Raw genomic sequence first — 18,234 nt, forward strand, 5'->3', positions numbered from 1 at the left:
AAAGAAGCAGAGTGGCCTGTAGTACACTAGAAACTCTAGCTCAGTGGTTCTCAACCTTCCTGAGGCTGTGACCCTTTTATGCAGGTCCTCAGGTTGTGGTGACCCCAACCATCGCATTATTTTTGTTACTACTTCATAACTGTAATTTTGCTATTGTTGTGAATCAGAATGAAAACATTTTTGAATATAGAGGGAGTCAGAGGGTTCCGACCCACCGGTTGAAAACCACTGCTTTTAGTGGTCTAGTGCATGCGGTTCTCATTCTGGCCAGGCAGGTCTTAAGCCCTGAATTCTGACCTTTCCACCTATTTTTGAACTGGGAAAGGTCTGATCTTTTTACCTGCACAGATTGGTTTTAACCTGAGCAACAAAGGGAGACTGGATTCCTTGACAACAGTCAAGAGCTGCACAGACTCTCTGATCTCCTACTAGCTTTTGGGAACGTTTTTAAGGGCACTCCAAGGACCCAACATTAAAAAGAAGTGGTGAGTTTCACTACTCCAAGTGGGCCACCGCTATTGCAGCCTGACTCCACTCCCTGAGAAGGAAGTGTGGGCAGGGAAAGCCCCGCCCCTCGCGTTGCCCCGCCCCTCGCGTTGCCTAGGAGACCGAGGCTTCTTGACGCAGTTACTGCTAGCTTCTGGGTGAATCTTTGCTTCAGGTGCGGGGAGCCTCCAGGCTTGGGTCAGGTCCTCCAAATCGCTGGGCTTGGGGGACAGCGGGCTGATTGAGCAGACAGGAAGGTGGGCGTGTCGCAAACAGTCGGCATCTAATTAGCGAGGCCAGAATCAAACTTTTCCTTCCCTTTGCAGCACTCCCCGATTTCTCCTGGAGGATGTGGCTGGGGTTCCAGTCCTACCTAACGTCTTAGGCGGATTGACCATCCCCAGAAGAGCTCAAGTCGAGCACAGACAATAATCCTGCCCTTTCCAGAAAGTGTCTGTGGGATTTACGCCCTGTGCGCTAGAGAAAACCCACTGTGTCTCCTCACCTTCCCCCACCCGCTCCACGCACACCTTATATTGTTTGAAATCTAAGTTTCTCCTTAAACAAGGTGTCCTGTGGGATCTAGTGCTGTCTTTAGGCTGGAGGTCCTAGCAAGAGGGTCCCAGCCTCTGGGTGGAAACTAAGACCAAGTTCCAAGTGTGTTTCCAGAACCAAGGGGAATTGGGTCAACAGCCAAGATGTCGCCAGTGGGAAAGATGTCACAAGTACAGAATGGCAAAGTCTACCAGCAGATCTTCCACGCCCAGGTAAGGCGCCCTGCTGGCCTCTGTTCCCTTTCTCTCAGTTTCCACAGACTTTCCTGGTCCCTTCTAATTCTTTTTGTTCTGCGAGTTTCCCCGTGTAAGAGCTGTTTTACTTATCTTTTATTGAGAATAGACTTTTTTCATACAATAAATAACTGCTATTGGGTATATTATAGTGCACACATAGAAGAACATGGGACGTTTGGTTTCAAAATTAAAAAATTAATTTTGGTAAAAAAAATATTAATCAAAGTTTTTCAGAATTAGTCTGAATTAACCATTCTGTGCCTGCGTCTTTTTGTAGAGCATAAAAGCAATTCTTATTTTTCTGTTTAAAAAGTGAGCTTCAGCCAGCCATGGTGGCACACGCCTTTAGTCCCAGCACTTGGGAGGCAGAGGCAGGTCTATCTCTGTGTGTTTGAGGCCTACATAGCAAGTCAGAGAGAGACGCTGTTGATGATGATGATGATGATGATGATGATGATGATGATGATGGTGGTGGTGGTGGTGGTGGTGGTGGTGGTGGTGGTGGTGGTGGTGGTGGTGGTGGTGATGTGATGATGGTGGTGGTGGTGGTGGTGGTGGTGGTGGTGGTGGTGGTGGTGGTGGTGGTGGTGGTGGTGGTGGTGGTAGTGATGTGATGATGGTGGTGGTGGTGGTGGTGGTGGTGGTGGTGGTGGTGGTGGTGGTGGTGGTGGTGATGGTGATGGTGATGGTAGTGGTGGGTCTTTTTCTGTAATAGGGTTTTGAATCTCCCTTTTCTCCTTGGCAGTCTCTCAGAACTCATGCCCATGGCCAGGGGTATTCTCACACCTCACTGGTACCCAGTCTCTGACTCCTTAGAGGACTTGTCTTACAGTGTTAAAGCTTCCTTGGCCATGGCTAATGTAAAGATTGCTATGCCTTCTTGAATGTACCTTGCAGACCAAAGAGACCTACAAACATTAAATCTAGTGTGCTGCTTATCAAAGTGATATTTTTATTACTCATTTGAGCCATAAATCATCCTTCCCGTATAACCTTTAGAAATAATAAAACTATAGAGAAACCAGAGAGCTCAAATTACATGATTCAGCTCCTTATATAAGCAAGATATTATTCTCAACCTTCTGTTGTTTTTCCATCTATTTTTAAATTTGAAATTTAAAATTCAGGTTGTATTTTTTTCTTTCTTTTTTTTCTTTCTTTTTTTTGCAAAAAAGGTGGCGTTGTTAAATGTACTAGAAGGGACAGCAGGTCTAGCAGTATCCAAAGTGCCCATAATCTTTAACTTATGCTTTAAAACAAGATTTATATTTATTTTGTGTATATGAATGTTTTGTCTGAGTATGTGTGTGTAAGGCTGGTGCTCTGGAAGGCAAGCAGGGAATTGTGAGCCACCTTGAGGATGTAGAAAATGGAGCTCTGATCCTTAGTAAAAGCAGCAAGTGCTCCTAATCCTGGAGCTGTCTCTTTAGCCCTGCAAGTTGTGTTTTAACTAATAGGTTTAATGATACATTATTGGTTAACAGTTTCCTTGTCATAAAAAATGTGTGGTAATTTCTTTTTTAAGATTTATTTATTTACTATATATAAGTACACTATAGCTCTCTTCAAACACACCACAAAATGGCATCGGATCCTGTTACAGATGGTTGTGAGCCACCATGTAGTTGCTGGGATTTGGACTCAGGACCTCTGGAAGAGCAGTCAGTGCTTTTAACCACTGAGCCATCTCTCCAGCCCTGCTAAATTCTGTCTTTAGTAAGCACCTACCATTCCATCGAAGGAATTTTACTCAGCCAGTCTCCTTTTACTGAATGGTTCTGGTTTATTTTGCTTTGTTTTCACTTTTTGTTTTGTTTTTCATTTATCATCCGTTTCTTATGGTTACAAAAATAATTGTGTACACCAAATGATCTTCATTCAGAGTTCTTTACGCACACCTTCCTTGAAACGCCCCATGCCTGTTAAGAGATCTTCTGCAGTGGGTGGGCATGGAGTCGGAGTACAAGGTGCCTTCCGAATGCCAGGTGCCTTCATGTCCTCCTACGTCACATGTCACAGCCATCATGAAGAGCTCGGGCACCGGAAAAGTTCACAATCCCTGTGCTCCATCTTTCTTGCACTCAGGTGCAGCTGGTTCAGTCCCTGGCAGCCACCAGGAAGCGGGCTGCAGAGCATTCTGAGACTCCAAAGAACGTCAAGACACCCATGATGAAGAAGGTGCCGCTACCTGAGGGGGAGACTATGACCCCTCGGCAGAGGAAGTGGGTGCATAGCCTCCCCAACGACGGGGTCACGGAAAACCCAGTTCTCTATAGGTAAGTCTCGCCACTGGGCCCCATTGCAGGGGTCCGTCTCCAGAGACTCAGGAAGATGTGTGCCCAATAGGAACAGAGTCTCGAGAACCTTCTCCAAAAACGGGAGCTTTTGGTTAACCTGCTTGGAAAGACGTTTCTCTCTTCTCTCAGTCGTTTCGAGGGAGTGTCTAGGTAGAGGATCCCCACTGTTACAGAGCTTGACTTTTCAACCAGAGTGAATACCCACTTTCCCTCAATGGTGGGATGGGAAGACCACACAGAGGACAGGGTTGGGAAGCTCCCTAGGGAGGAGCCATGAATGGGATGGGATGCTAAGGGGGTGGGGGTGGAGGATACAACTTTTACTTGGTTTTTGACTCATTGGCTGAGGTTAGTGAGTCTAGATCAGTGGTTCTCAACCTCCTTAACGCTGTGACCCTTTAATACAGTACCTCATGTTGCAGTGACCCCCAACCCTAAAATCATTCTCGTCGCTACTTCACAACTGTGGTTTTTTGCTACTGTTATGAGCCACAATGTAAATATCTGTGTTTTCTGACGGTCTTAGGTAACCCCTGTGAGAAGGCCATTTGACCCCCAAAGGGGTTGTGACCCACAGGTTGAGAATCTAGAGGGAAAAAGAGCTGCAGCAGGGGCTGGGAGAGGCTTTGCAAGTCAGTCAGAGCTTTGAACTTTGAACTGGTTTGATATCTGAAGTCCCCTTGGCAAGTCTATGCAGAAAGGTGGGGAGACCTACAGGAAGTAGTTAGAGGTGGAATTCTGTACTGAATGCATCCTGCCTTTTTTTGCACGAGAGGCGGGGACATTTGGGAGGTTTTAAATTACTGCTTCTATCTTACCAGGGGCCATAGGTCTATTTCAATTGTTTATTTCATCTTGATTTAACTTTGGTAGATTGTCTGCATCAAGAAAGGCATCCTTTTCAAAGCTTTTAGGTTTCTCCACTGGGTGGGATGCAGAGTTTAAAAGCAGCCCCATGATTCTCAGCTTTCCTTGGTGACTTCCGTAATTTCCCCTTCCTCTCTAAATTTCTTAACTTCCCCTGCAAGTCCTCAACCATCAACCCCAGGGCTTCTCACCCTATTGAAAAGGGCCCCTGCCTCAGTCCCTGCTCCCCTTCTGCCTCCAACCTGTGTCCGCCTGAGAGACCCTCTACCTCAGCAGTAACCCCTATGCCTTGTCCACCCCAGCTGCTTTTGCTGAGGTCGCCCGGGCACTTCTGTCAACTCTGGCACTGTCCCTGCCTCTCTCTCTGTGAGTCAGAACTCTTGTGCTTACTTGGGCTCTTGGGAGGTTCCTCCAGGGTTGGCAGAGGCCACACTAGGATGACTGACAGAGTCCATCTTCCTCAAGGCCCTTGAGCAAGTGCTTGAGAATTCCTTGCAGAGCAGTAAAAGGACAGTAAATCTATATACTCATTACTCTCATATTGGGGAGGCCAGTCCACAGCATGTATGGGTCGGGCTGGGGGTGGGGATTTAGATCTTCACTATACAAACCAACTCCTCAAATTGGGAGCGGGGGCGGGGCAAGTGGCTGAGAAACCAGAGCTGACAGTGGACCTCATTGTCCTCTGGGCTCCTATGGAGCCGTTCTGGGTCCGCGACATTTGAAATACCAAGGTCTGAAAGAGCCTCCCCATTCTGCCTGGCTGTTTGGCCCCATCAGCTGCAGTCCAGACCTGTTGTCTTCTCCCACCCGTGGGACAGAGTGATGCCTCATAGGAGAATAGATGGCAAATACCGCTTGCCTAGGGCCTCGGGGAACTGTTGGGCACTCTGAGCTTCTCTCGCCTCAGAGATGGGGTATTTGTAGATGTGATGCCACAGTCTTTCCTCCCAGGTCTCTCTACGAGTTAGCTTACGGAGAGATCTCAGTCCACTCCAACTAGATCCAAACCTGAGGGGCCTTGGTGTCATAGAGTGGCTGTGAGCGTCCAGCTCTGCTTGAGATAATGGCTCCTTTACATCCCCTTTACAGAAAATGGGCTTACTCCAGCCGCCTCAGAGGACAACGTCCTGGGTACAGTTCTAGAGGGTTAGGGTCCATGGTGGAGATCATGGCAACAGGCAGGCATGGAGCAGAATCTGAGGGCTTACATCAGGACCATACACATAAGGCAGAAAGAGGGAGGGGAGGGTGGGGGAAGGGAGGAAGGGGAGGGGGAGGGGGAGGGGAGGAACAGGGGGAGGGGGAGGAGAGAGAGAAGAACTAACTGGGAATGGCATGGGCTTTTGAAACCTCAGCACTTACTTACCCCTCAGTGATACACTTCTTCCAACAAGGTCACACCTCTTAATACTTCTGTCTTAATCAGGGCTTTATTTCTGTGAAGAGACACCATGACCTAGGCAACTCTCATAAAAGTATTTAACTGGGGACTCGCTTACGGTTTCAGAGTGTTAGTCCACTATCAACATGATGGGAGGCATGGCAGTGTACAGACAGACTCGGTGCAGAAGGAGCTGGGAGTTCCACATCTTGATTGGCAGGCAGCAGGAAGTGATAGAGACACACTGGCCAAGCTTGAGCATCGGAGACCTCAAAGCCCGCCCCCTAGTAACACACTTCCTCCAACAAGGCCACACCTATTCCAACAAGGCCACACCTCCTAGTAGTGCCACTCCCTGTGAACCAAGAATTCAAACACATGAGTCTATGGGGACCATACCTATTCCAACCACCACACCTTCCCCAAAAGTGAATCAAACTTTCAAATATACAAATGTATGGGGGCCATTCTTATTCAAACTACCACAGAGGGTCTGCGGAAGGACCAAATAAAGATGCAATAAAAGTTTGACTGTTCACCCTTCATAATCCTTCCTTTCCATTTGGAAATGGTTCTAGACCCTGACCCCTATCGGCCAGCCAAGGAATTTATAGCTTGTATCAGGGACCAGACTCTCTGTCTAGGTACTCTCAGAGACTAAGCTTGGAGACATAGCATCATGGTTGGGAGCCTGGGACACTGCCTCCAAGGATGTCTGGAATAGGGAGAGGGTCTGAGCAGCTGCCAATGCCCGTGGTGCCCTGGGTGGGTGTGGGGAAGGTCTTACTCCTCTCTACTTGTTTCCTCAGGGAAAAGGAAGAAGCCAGGAAGGAGATGGAGCGTCTGACAGAGGACATGATTGCTTCCCAAGAGGTGCAGGGCCTCATGGACATCATAGGTGAAGTCTTGCCCTTCAGTTCCAAGAGTAGGCCTGCCCCAGGCAGGAAAGTCTCCAGGTATCGGTGGTGCCTGCTCTGGCTCCTCCACAGAGGCTCTTGCCACCCTCAGGGGGTCCTCTGCTCAGTTTCCTGGAGGATGCCTTTTGAGCGTAACCCCAGGAGGGACACCCAGTGGCTACTGACAGTGGGCGATTCCTAAGAAGGACGCATGGAAGGAGCTTGCTACCTTTTGTGATTTGGCCCTTGTACTTCTCAAGCCACGCCTCCTTCTCACTGCACGGTCTAGTTTCACATTATCCCCGCTGTGGGCGCCCTCACACTTGTCCTTATGGTTAAAAAGCGACTCAGTATAGAAAAACAGAAGGCACAAGTGCCGGTCAGCAGGAGTGCCTCTCTCTTGCTGAGAGCCCCAGGGTGGCAGCCAGCTTCCAGCCTCCTAGACAGACACTGGGCAAAGCAGAGTAGAGGATGGAGAGGGGCTTGGGCTCAGGGCTTTAGGGTTTAGCTTCACACCTGCTCAGCCAACAACCCTCACTCCACCCCCCTTCACTCCCCCATCCTCCCTCACCCCAACCCCCAATCCAACCCCCCCAACCCCTCCCCTGCTCCAACCTCCCCCCACCACACCCTCCCTTCACCCACCCACCTCACTCTACCACCTTACCCACCCCCTGCTCCACTCCACCCCTCCACATCCCTTCCACCCCTCTACCCCCTACTCCACTGCCAACCCCCCCCACTCCGCCCCATCTACCCTCCCCCACTCCAACCCCCCCCCATGATTTAGTTCTTTAATACCAAAACAGAGTGTGTAGGCCTGGCTCTGCTTCTGCCCTTGGGGAATTCTGGCATCACTGAGCCAGGATAGAAGGAAAGGAACAAACTTTGTCCAGGTAAAGAGGGTTAGCAGGGTCTTGGTCTGGCTGTGAGTGAGGCAGGGGTGGGGGAGTGGGGGCATGGGGTGTTCTCTGAGACGTTTTACAGCTCTCCTAGACAGTGTTTAGTGAAACAGCTCTTTTATTTGGGGGGAACAGGGCTATATAAACCTTGGGGAGTGTGTAGGGGTTTGTGGGTGAGTGCACCTCACTGGCTGGGCTGAGGAGGCAGGAATCCTTCATTTATATGAAGAAGAATTCCAGGTGCTTTTTGGCCATTAGGCTAAAGGTGATGGAGGTGGCTGGGTCAGAAGGGCCAGGTACCCCGGGCGGGGGCGGGGGGCCATGCAGGCCTAGAACAGGGAGGAGGGATGGATCCTTACTCCTGCCAATTGGAAGATGAGATTTTGGGGGTTTAGACACATCCCCACCTCACTCTTGCTCCAGGCCCATTTATCTGTTAGTCTCCCACCCCACACCCTCCAGCCATTGCACTCAGCCCAGATCAGAGTGTGTACCTTACAGAAAGCTGGTAACAGCACCAGTCTCCTGAGTTGGTCCTCGGATGCAGTGTAGTTAGGATGCCACTACTGTGTGGTAAGCGTACTCTAGTGTTGACTAATTTGCCACAGATGATCTCTCTCTGGTTCAAATGTATTTCTAGCTTGCCTCCCCCCACCCCAGACAGGGTCTCTTTATTATGTAATGCCGGCTGTCCTGGAACTCCCTGCATAGATCAGGCTGGCCTCGAACTCTCGGAGATCACTTGCCTCTGCCTCCCCAGTACTGAGATTCACAGTGTTCATCCCTAGTCCTGGCCTTTACATGGTAGTGTATGGCTTTCAAACAGGGTGATATTGAACACTGTGATGCGAAACAGGCTTAGTGTTGTGTGGTTTTTGCTCAGCTGTAGACAAATGTAAGTACTCTGGGCACACTGAAGGTGGGATGAACTAAGCTTTGAGGCTCAGTAGATGAGGGGCAATTAAATATACTTCAGCTCACAGTACTTCTTACTTAACAACGATTTCATCAGATCAGGACTCCTTTGAATTAAAGAAGCACCCGTATGTGTATTTGAATCTATAAACCTTTTTTTTTGTTTGTTTTTTGCATTCGCCTTCTTAATGCCAGGATGACAGGCATGCACCGCCCACACCTGACTGAAATTGTTTTTGAAGAACACCATAAACACTGTCATTCTACCTACACCGGTTGGTTGGGAACTTTGCCCAGTTATCTGTCTACTCAGCTGTGGTACCGGGGCTTGGACCCCGAGTGTGAGCATGTTGGCAAGAGCTAGGCTATCCCTGCCCCAGTCACTTGCCTGTGAGTGGGAGCCTTGGTCCCCACAGTGCAAGTGTTCACTTGCATCTTTCCTCATAATTCTTAAGCTTCTGCCCGCTGGCCTGACTTTGGGGTCTGCCTCTGAACTCAGGCCTGAGGGAGGATGCTCTCTGCCAGGCGCCTCAGCTCTGCTGTTTGCCCCCACAGTTCCCGAGAAGGTGAGCAACCTCCAAGAGTATGAAGACCACAAGAAGAGGAAGTACCTGAGGGCGCTGGCGAGCTTTCAGGAAGAGTTGGAGCAGATTGGGGTGGTGAGACCCTGCTCCTGTCTCCTCTGTTGTTGCAGCATCCCCTGGGCGGGGAGGTGTGTTTCCACTGTCCCCAGCCTCCTTTCTCCTCTCAGTGTCTTCAGTGTCTCAGCACAACAGACGGATGGAATCACAGCGGGGTGTGTTCAAGGGACTTGCTAGAGGAAGGGCATAAGCATAGACTCCCATAACTCTCAGAAAACCCCTGTAAGTTAAAGGCTTGTACCTCACCTTGCAGAGAGGCCCCAAGTCTTTCCAGGATAGGTTTGAAAGGGGTCAAGTCAGAACCTCATTTGGGTCTGGCTCCAAAGCCCAGCCTTTGACTCACTGCCAGTCCTGCCGATGGAGGGGCAGAGGTATCTAAGGACCACGTTCCAACGCCTGAGACCATGGTAGGCATTTCTCATTCAAGCCACCACAGACTCTTCCGTACTTCCTCACTCGTGGCTCCTCTTCCTCTCTAGACCATCTCTTCATCTCTCACCATACAGGAGCCTGGAAGGTTCCTAAACAAGACCAAGTTATGCACAAGCCTGCACACTTCACCCTCTCTCTTCTCTTACCCCACCGCGAGTCCCAAGTATTGGCATGTGTCCAAGGCACTCAGAGCAGACACCGGCCTGTCCTCCTTATGTCCCAGTTAGATGCCAACCCCACCATCACTGTTCCTCGCTTCCAACAGCCTTGGCTTTTATATCCACAGCAAGCTCACCTTCCTCTCACCTGCTCCTTTAGTGGCTGTCTGTTGAACACCAGCTATGGGCCACGGCTGAAATGAGGACAAGAGTGCTCCTCTGTACGATTAGGGAGAGGTTTTTATTGTAGATGTGCGGGAGAGTGCAGCCAGAGGCATCTGGAGGGGTCTGCACTGAACAGGACTATGAGAGGGAAGGTGGGGGGAGAGTGAGGAGGAGAGAGGACCAAGAAAAGAGGATCAAGAGGGCAAGTGGCAGAAGGTGCAGGGTTTTATAAGGAAGAGAAGCTGAGGGAACGGAGGGAAGGGGAGAGGGCAGGAGGGGAGGCAAGAGGAGGGTAGGGAGAGGGGGAGGGGGAGGGGGATGGGAGTTTAGGATAAGGGATGTGGTGGGAAGTGTTGTGAAGGAGCCATAGCTTCTGAATGAGTCTTGAAGCTAAGCAGACACTTTGATGTGTAGATAGGCACCTCAGCCATTTGTCCTGAGTTTCTTTGGGACCTGACAGGCTAGACTGGATGGCAGCTCCTCCTTCAGCTGCAGAGGGGAGACTCAAGTAGTAACAGGCATCACACAGGCACCGTGCCTTGTGTGTCGCCAGGTGTCCTGGCCCTCTCTGGGTGTGAGTCCATCATCAATTCTCAGCTCTCCCGGTTTAGATAAGGATCTTTCTTGAGACAAGATGGGGTCCGGCATCTGCCCCCGCACTAGGGAGGGCTGCCTCCTATCTGGGGGGTTGCTGCCCTAACCCTCAACCTCCTGGCCTGTCACAGGAGTTGGAACCTCTCATCCTGGAGAAAGGGAAACTTCTTCTGAAAAAGATCTCAAAGTCTGATGAGGACGTTGACAAGCTCTTCAAGAACGTCGAGATCGAACCAGACCTCGATAGCTACACTATCGAAGTAGGGGTCCCCTGTGACTATGCCTGCTCCCCCTGCCTCTCCAGGAACCCCTTGCCTGATCCGGTGCCCCTTTGCAGACCCTGTTGGAACTGTGGGAAAAGGTGGCTGAAAGATTCATGCAGCAGAAGCAGGAGATTAAGGAGCTGGATGAAGAGCTGTTGGCCCTGGAGTTTTCTCGAGCTGACAAGGCAAGATGGCCGCAAATGAGTTCCTTGGTGGCTTTCTCTAGAAGGGTGTGTGGGCATCAGTCTTTTTTCCTGCTAGCGGTCTGGGAACTGAGAGTGACCCAACTTTCTCCTCTCCAGCTAAAGGAAGTGCTGAAGAAATATGTCGGCATCATAGAGAAAACCGCCTACATCCTGCAGCCCGACGTATATAGGCTGATAGATAAAGAAGCCATGGTGAGTGGTGTCCTGTGGTGGGGGAGCGTGACCCAGGGTATCCTGAGCCTGGTGCCTCAGGAATGCAGGACATCACATCTGTGACGTACCTTAGTAACTCAGGCAGGCTTTTTGGTCAGGAACCAAACCTTTGTAACTGCATTTTCTTTTTTCTTTTTTAAAAAATGATGTATGTATGTATGTATGTATGTATGTATGTATGTATGTATGTATGTATGTGAATATACTGTCACTGTCTTCAGACACTCTAGTAGAGGGCATCAGATCCCATTACAGATGGATGTGAGCCACCATGTGGTTGCTGGGATTTGAACTCAGGACCTCTGGAAGAGCAGTCAGTGTTCTTAACCTCTGAGCCATCTCTCCAGCCCAATAGCAATCACTGTAGACTGCTGTTTATAGCTGCATGCCCAGTGGCTTACTCACACAGCAACCATATCCCAGCTACTGTGTGTATGGTGCTATGGGTGCTGTCGTCTTAGGACTTTCACTGTCCCTCCTACGCTCAGCAGTCCCAGCCTACTCTGGTTTTCTCTTCCTGACTCTCCTGCCAGCCAGGGGTGTCTGTGGCTGCACCACACCTACTTTTTGGATCTCCACTCCCAGTCTCCCCATACTGCTGTCTGTGTCAGGAATGTAAGAAATTCAAGGTTGTTTATGATGTCCCCAGAAGAACCCCTGACCCCTCTGCTATGTGAGAGGGCTCTTGCTTGGGCTGTTCCCAGGCGTGTTGTGGTCTTTGTGCAGAGCTGAGCATGCCCTAGACTTTCAACTGGGGACAGCAGTGCTCCCTCCCTGCCAGGGTGTGTTTTGCGGGTGACAGCAGAGGCCTTGATAGTAACAATTGTCCTTATGTTAAAATTTTACCCTTAAGGAGTTATGTTTAAATTTAAGTGTATATATGGACGTCTCTCTGTGTGCATGTGCCACACGTATGTAAACACCTGTAGAGACCAAAACAGGGCACCGGATCCCCGAAGCTGGAGTCACAGGTGGTTGTGAGCCACCCAATTGAGGAGGGGCCACAAGCACTTTTAACCACTGAGCCATCTTTCCAGCCCCTAAATTTTCATTTTAAATTAGCATACAAAATGTGCTTCGTTGTAGCGTTTTTCTGAACACGATTTGTTTTGTGGATCCCCTCCCCAGCCCATAGCCCCCCTCAGTAGCCTCCTCTCAGTTTTCTTGTCGCATGTTCTGTTACCCCTCCCCTTCCCTGACACCCCTCTTCTCTTCTCATGGTCCTCTCTGTAGTTTAATAATTTATACCCACACTCACACTCGCGCGTATACGTCAGGCACATATAAACATTAGCAGGTCCACACTTGATGGGGAATATGCAATACTTGTCCCCCTAAAGTTTGGTGTGTCTCTAGGGACCCTCCAGTCTGGATTGTAGCCCAGTACTGTGCCTGATCTCCTCACTGTTGCCACCTGTGCATTAATCCCATCTAATTTCAAAACCGCTCTGCTCTGGCCCTATCCTCAAAGCACAGCCATGGACCTGAAGGGCAAAGAAATAGTTGCTTAGGCCCCAGCAGCACAGGGCTTGCTGGCATGAACCCTCAGGCCCTACTGGAAAGCCATTCTGGGATTCCTTCCCCATGAACCTGGCTATGCCTTCAACTCCTTAGAAGACTCAGGAAGCAGGTTTAGTCACATGTCGTGTCCTACGAGACGAGGGGGAAGCTGCCTCTCATATTAGCGGCAGGGCTAATAAAGGGCAGAAGCATGGTGTGTGATAGGGGCCGTTCCTGTCCTGCGCTGGGGACATGCAGATGAGTGCTCCTGGAAGCACCGGGATTGGATCTGATCCGACACATCCTTGGGTCTGGATCTCAAAGCTAGCCCATGTGCCTGGGCCCCGATGGAACAGAACAAATTAATGTAAGGGTAGCAAACTGTCACTGGTATGCTACCCGCTCCCATTTTTAAGCAGTGAGCCAGGCAGCTACATATCTGGGTTGGGGTTCCTGATATCAGGAACACCATTAAGCCTTCCAGGAAGACCCCTGAAGAAGTGGTCCTTAGCATGCCTCACAGTCAACCACAGCCTCACCGAGCCCTGGCCTACCTCTCTCCTGACTTCTCCCCTAGTCCCTCTTATCCAGCCTTACTCTGGCCAGAGAACTGCCCAGTCTAAAGCCCTACCCCCTCCTGACCACAGGCCATGAACCAGGCTCTCCTGGGCAACCGGAGGGCCATCGCTCAGCTGTTAGTCAACCTGACTGAGGCCACCCTACAGCAGGAACTTGACAACCGCCACCGCTGGCAGAGCCTGGTGGACACCTGGAAGGCCCTCAAGAAGGAGGGCCTGATACAGCGCTTCACGTCAGTGGTGACCTCCCTGCCCGCCCTCACCGCCCCTCCCCCCGCTCCCACCTACAGCTCTCTCCTTCCTGCTGCCTTCTTCATCGTGTACAAACGCTAGTTTCCTATGCCCCTCTGTTTAAAGTTAGGAATAGATAAAAGCATCCAAAAGAAACAGAGTCACCACTGACGCTTCCTAGAAGGGCTGGAGCTGGGACTGGAGAGTTTTAGACCCACAGAGTCCACGCCATCTTAGATTGTCTCCCCCCACAAACGTTATTTCATAACTCTCTTCCGAGCTCCCTATGAATTATCAGGGAGTAGTCGCCCAATTATCTGAGTAATTCCCATGCTCTCCTATCAGCTATAACCCTTGGCCTGGAAGAACAGATATTTCTCAGGTGGATGCCACCACCTTTCAGGAGCACAGTTCCTCTGTAGGAGAAACAGGGAGGAGAGACCCCCTCTCTGCACTGTGTGCTGAAGCTCAACCTTGTCCTTCCGTGTGACCTTGATGAAGTCCCCAAGCATTCCAAGCCCACCCCCTCCACATGACAGGTGTCCTACTGGCCCTGGGTTTCCGGTGATGATTTAGCGAGATGCTCTAACAGAGCCAGTCTGGAACCAGGATTGGGACTGTTACAAAAGTCAGCAGCGAATGGCCACAGCTGACTTCCTGGGCACTCCCCGTGATGCAGGGCACAGGCTCAGGGCTTTGTCATCTGAGTCTAAGGGTTGGAGAGGAAGTGGGACTTGTTCCAGGTCACAGAGTAGGAGGTCAGGACTCCATGGCATCTGAAGCTTCCGTGCTGAGAGATGGTTTGCAGTTCTTGCCGCGCGCCTTCCCCCCTTCATCTCCCTTCTATCCTCGGTGACCCAGAGAGAGGCCCAGGTGGACCATTACGGCCTGGGTTGGTAGGTCAGGGTTATGGGGTTCTGAGCATTCTTGCCCAGGTCTCTGGCCCACTTCTCTCCTCTGTGTCTGGCTGTCCAGTGAGTTCATGGCTAGCGAGGAGATCCAGGAACCCCCAGAAGTGAAGAAGGAACTAGAAGAAATGCAGAAGAACCAGGAGGTCCTTCAAAAAGTGAGGCTTGACCACCTCTGCACCATCTGGTAAGACCACCATGTGGTATGGTGTATAGGAAGGAAGACCACCAGAGCCAACACCTTTGGGGGACTGGCAGGGAAGCCATGTGGCCTAGATCTTCCCTCTGAAACCCTTCTGCACCAGGCTATCTCCTGGTGCTAGAGGACTGGGCTGACCACCCTGGCCCCAGTGGCAAGAAAGGTCATAGGTCACTCACTATGGAAAGAAGCTTAGATTGTTCCTGCCAAAGAGATCATGAGGACACAGTGGCCAGGGAGGAAGGAGTAGAGAGGAGAGAGGAGAGAGGAAGGAGGAAGAATAAGAGATGAAGGAGGAAAAAGGAGGGAAGAGGAAGGAGGAGGGAGGAGGGAAGAGGGAGGAGGGAAGAGAGAGGAGGAAAGAGGAAGGAGGGAAGAGGGAGGAGGGAAGAGAGAGGCGGGAAGAGAGAGGAGGAAAGAGGGAGGAGGGAAGAGGGAGGAGGGAAGAGAGAGGAGGGAAGAGGGAGGAGGGAAGAGGGAGGAGGGAAGAGGGAGGAGGGAAGAGGGAAGAGGGAAGAGGGAAGAGGGAGGAGGGAAGAGGGAGGGGGGAAGACAGAGGAGGGAAGAGAGAGGAGGAAAGAGGAAGGAGAGAAGAGGGAGGAGGAAAGTGGAAGGAGGGAAGAGGGATGAGAGGTCTGATAAAACGTGATCCCATCCTCCTGAGGCATGTATGAGGCAGGTAGGAGGACACAACATCAGGATGCTGCTGTCACAGAAGAGGCTCCATTTAGAGTCTTTCTGATAGCGACACTGTGAATAATATAAAAGACCTTTTTCTGAGACTTGTTTGGGGCAGCAGGAGACCCCATAGGTTCCTTAGCTTCTTCAGTAATATTATTGACAGTATATTGAATACACTAACCATTTTGACAAACTTCCGGCATGCAAGGCTTACCTGTCATCTCTTCTTTCCCCCAGTAACCTCCTGCCCCCTAACTATAACAAAAACCAGCTGACTGAGTGGTATAACTCTCTCACTTCCCTCAACAAGCAGCTTGGTAAGCAATGTCTGTGGGATTTTCAGAACTTTCAGCATTTTCAGAACTAGCTTGTCACTGTCAGCCCTCCAACTACATATCTGAGGAGCTGAGGCCCCTCTGCCCTGGGATTTTAGAATGCGTGAGCCCTGAAGACCTCCTCTGCTCACTACCCATAGTGTTCATAGCCATGCTAGTCTCAAATTCTGACCCCTGACATCTGACCCCTGACCTAAGCCTGGGGGTAAAGACAGTCTCTGCTCAACTCTCAAGATGGCACAATGGCCATTTCCTGAGAGCCTTAGAGTTGGAGGTATGAGGTTAAGGTCTGATCCCACTTTGTCCTGATACATAACCTTGAGAAAGCCATGACACCTCAAGGCCTCGGTGTCTTCCCCTGTAGAGCAGAGATGTGAACAGGGCTAACCATGGCCCCTACCTTGTGGATTAATGACTATTCATAGTTCAGCCCCTAGCTCACAGCAAGAAGGCTCAATCATAAGTGGTAACAATTTAGACTGTCCCATATTAGGAGTGTCAGGTCACAACCGTAGGCCAGCCACCTGGTTTGGAAATAAATTGCAGGGCATGGCCGCCCTTGTTTGCTTTCTTGTACTCCCAGGCTGCTTGCTCACTGCAGCAGAGACTGTGCGACCACAAAGCTAGACATAGGGAGCCTCTCACTTTGTGGACAGAGGGTTCCAAGCCGTGCTTCTCAGGATGTGATCATTGGTCCATCTTTGAGGCTCACCACAACCCAGTGAGGTCAGTCAGTGGCCATGCAGTGGTCGCTCACATGACCGTGACACAATACATGATGAGCAACTGAAGAGAGCGCCGAGACCTCTCTGGCTCGTGGTTTCAGCGGATGCCGAAGGCATAGCTGCAAGCAAGATGGTGGGAGCCTATGGCAGAGACTGCACATCACAGCGGACCAGGGAGCAGAGAGGGTCCTTGAACCACGGGCAGAGCTGTGGCCTTTAAAGGTCCACCCCTAATAAGCTACTTCTTCTGCCAGCTAGGCCTCATCTCCTAAAGGTTTCAAAGCCTCTCAAACAGTGCCACCCAGCCATAGCCATCAAACACGTGCTCAAAACCGGAGCTCGTGGTGTACATTTCAGATTTAAGACCCTCACTGCACCATTGTCCTTGGAATTGTCCCAGAAGACCCCTTTTGCTAGAGATGAACTCCTCATATGAGGTCATCCTCTTGGGGCTCTAAGAACTCTCTGAGGAGGGAGGTACCAGCCCCTGACCTGAATAGAGGGCTCTGACCAATCTGAGCAGAGCAACCTTCGCTACGGAGGTTCTTGGTTGAGCAGAGCTGATTCTCTTTGCGAAGGGAGCACCTCTGCTTCTAAGTTTTCTCTTACTCTTGGGAGAATGCCTGACTCATCTCACCCATTTTATGTTCTGTCCCTGGAGACACCTACCACATGGACAGCATGTCACTGGTACACTTCCTGTATGAGAAAGTTTGGCAGCAGTGTCTGTCCCGTGTGCAGGAATGCAAGGTAGGTTTTCCTCTCTGGAGTCCGGGAAGAGGAGCTGTGTGCTGGGGCCTTCTCTGTCTCCTCCATCCCCTTTGGTCATGATCTAGGCTTTTCTCCCTCCCTGTCAGTCACCAGGTACTCACTGGCCATTGGGCATTCAGGTCCCCTCTACCTGGCTGACCCTGCAGTCTACGGGGCTTAGCCCAGCATCCAAGCCCCCTGTGAAACAGAACTTTATATTCATAAGCCATCTTTGTCGTTAACTCTTGGCTGTATGCTTCACAGCACTGCGCCTTGCTCCTCCTTGATGGAGGCCATATTCTAAAGGGATACCAGAAGGCCCCTTTCATAGACAGTACTGATCCTGGCTCCAGTCCCACCATTGTCTCTGGCCTGTCTGCCTCTGCACAGGGTAAAGCAGCAAGTTTAGTCCCAACCTGTCCAGGACTGTGATAGGTTTTTTTTTTGGGGGGGGGGTTTGGGGAGATAGTTTGTCAAAATAACTCCTCCCTGCCTTGTTGGTAAAAGTGTCCAGATGAAACATCTTCAAAAGCCTAGGCATTTTGAAAAGTTCTGAGCTCTGAGAGTCCACTTACTACCGGCAGGGAGTGTCTCCTATTCTCCGGGTACTTCCGGCCAGCTCTGCTCTGCACCCCACCCATCTAGGAACAGACCCAAGGGAATCACTGGTACTGTTCTAGCCCTCTTGGGGCCCTGAAGCAGCTCCTTGATGACTGCTCTGTGCTTCAGAGCCCCGTGCCAGGCTCTGCCTCGTTCTCTCCCCACCCGCAGCAGCAGCTGTTGGAGTGGAAAGCCTTTTCTGAAGCAGAGGCAGAGAGCCTAGTGAACCCAACCTTCTTCCTGATGGTGGGGGAGTTCCAGAGCAAGGTGGAGAAGCAGCTGGAGCTCCTGGATGTATGTACCGGGGTGCCGGGGACCCCGGAGGTGGGGCACATCTCCGGAGTACTAGACTGCAAACCCTACAAGTCTCTCTAGGGTGTCTCTGGTGTAGCCACTCGCTGGTCCTTACCAGTCCCTTCCTGCATAGGTCTCCTGTGTTAACCACAGCCAGGCTCATCCCTTGGGTCCTAGAAACCACCCTGACATCTGGGCTACTTAGGTTTGGGCAAGCCACTTA

At 50.8% G+C, this 18,234-nt stretch overlaps 1 protein-coding gene across 3 annotated transcripts in view; it reads left to right on the forward strand.

The window, feature by feature from the left end:
- Positions 1-592: 592 nt before the first annotated feature.
- The window catches only part of Ccdc180 (coiled-coil domain containing 180), a 68,627-nt gene continuing 50,985 nt past the window's right edge, over positions 593-18,234 (forward strand). The window contains 13 exon segments of one of the 3 annotated variants that reach the window (NM_001427684.1): positions 613-661; positions 813-1,253; positions 3,363-3,553; positions 6,635-6,723; positions 9,094-9,197; positions 10,660-10,788; positions 10,866-10,976; positions 11,094-11,189; positions 13,358-13,521; positions 14,495-14,614; positions 15,545-15,624; positions 17,029-17,117; positions 17,889-18,011. In NM_001427684.1, coding sequence (NP_001414613.1) covers positions 1,185-1,253; positions 3,363-3,553; positions 6,635-6,723; positions 9,094-9,197; positions 10,660-10,788; positions 10,866-10,976; positions 11,094-11,189; positions 13,358-13,521; positions 14,495-14,614; positions 15,545-15,624; positions 17,029-17,117; positions 17,889-18,011 — 1,365 coding nt within the window. In that variant the 5' untranslated portion in view covers positions 613-661; positions 813-1,184. 3 annotated transcript variants of the gene reach the window in all.

This window comes from Rattus norvegicus, chromosome 5 (assembly GCF_021556685.1).
Source record: "Rattus norvegicus strain SHRSP/BbbUtx chromosome 5, alternate assembly SHRSP_T2T, whole genome shotgun sequence".
NCBI lineage: Eukaryota > Metazoa > Chordata > Mammalia > Rodentia > Muridae > Rattus > Rattus norvegicus.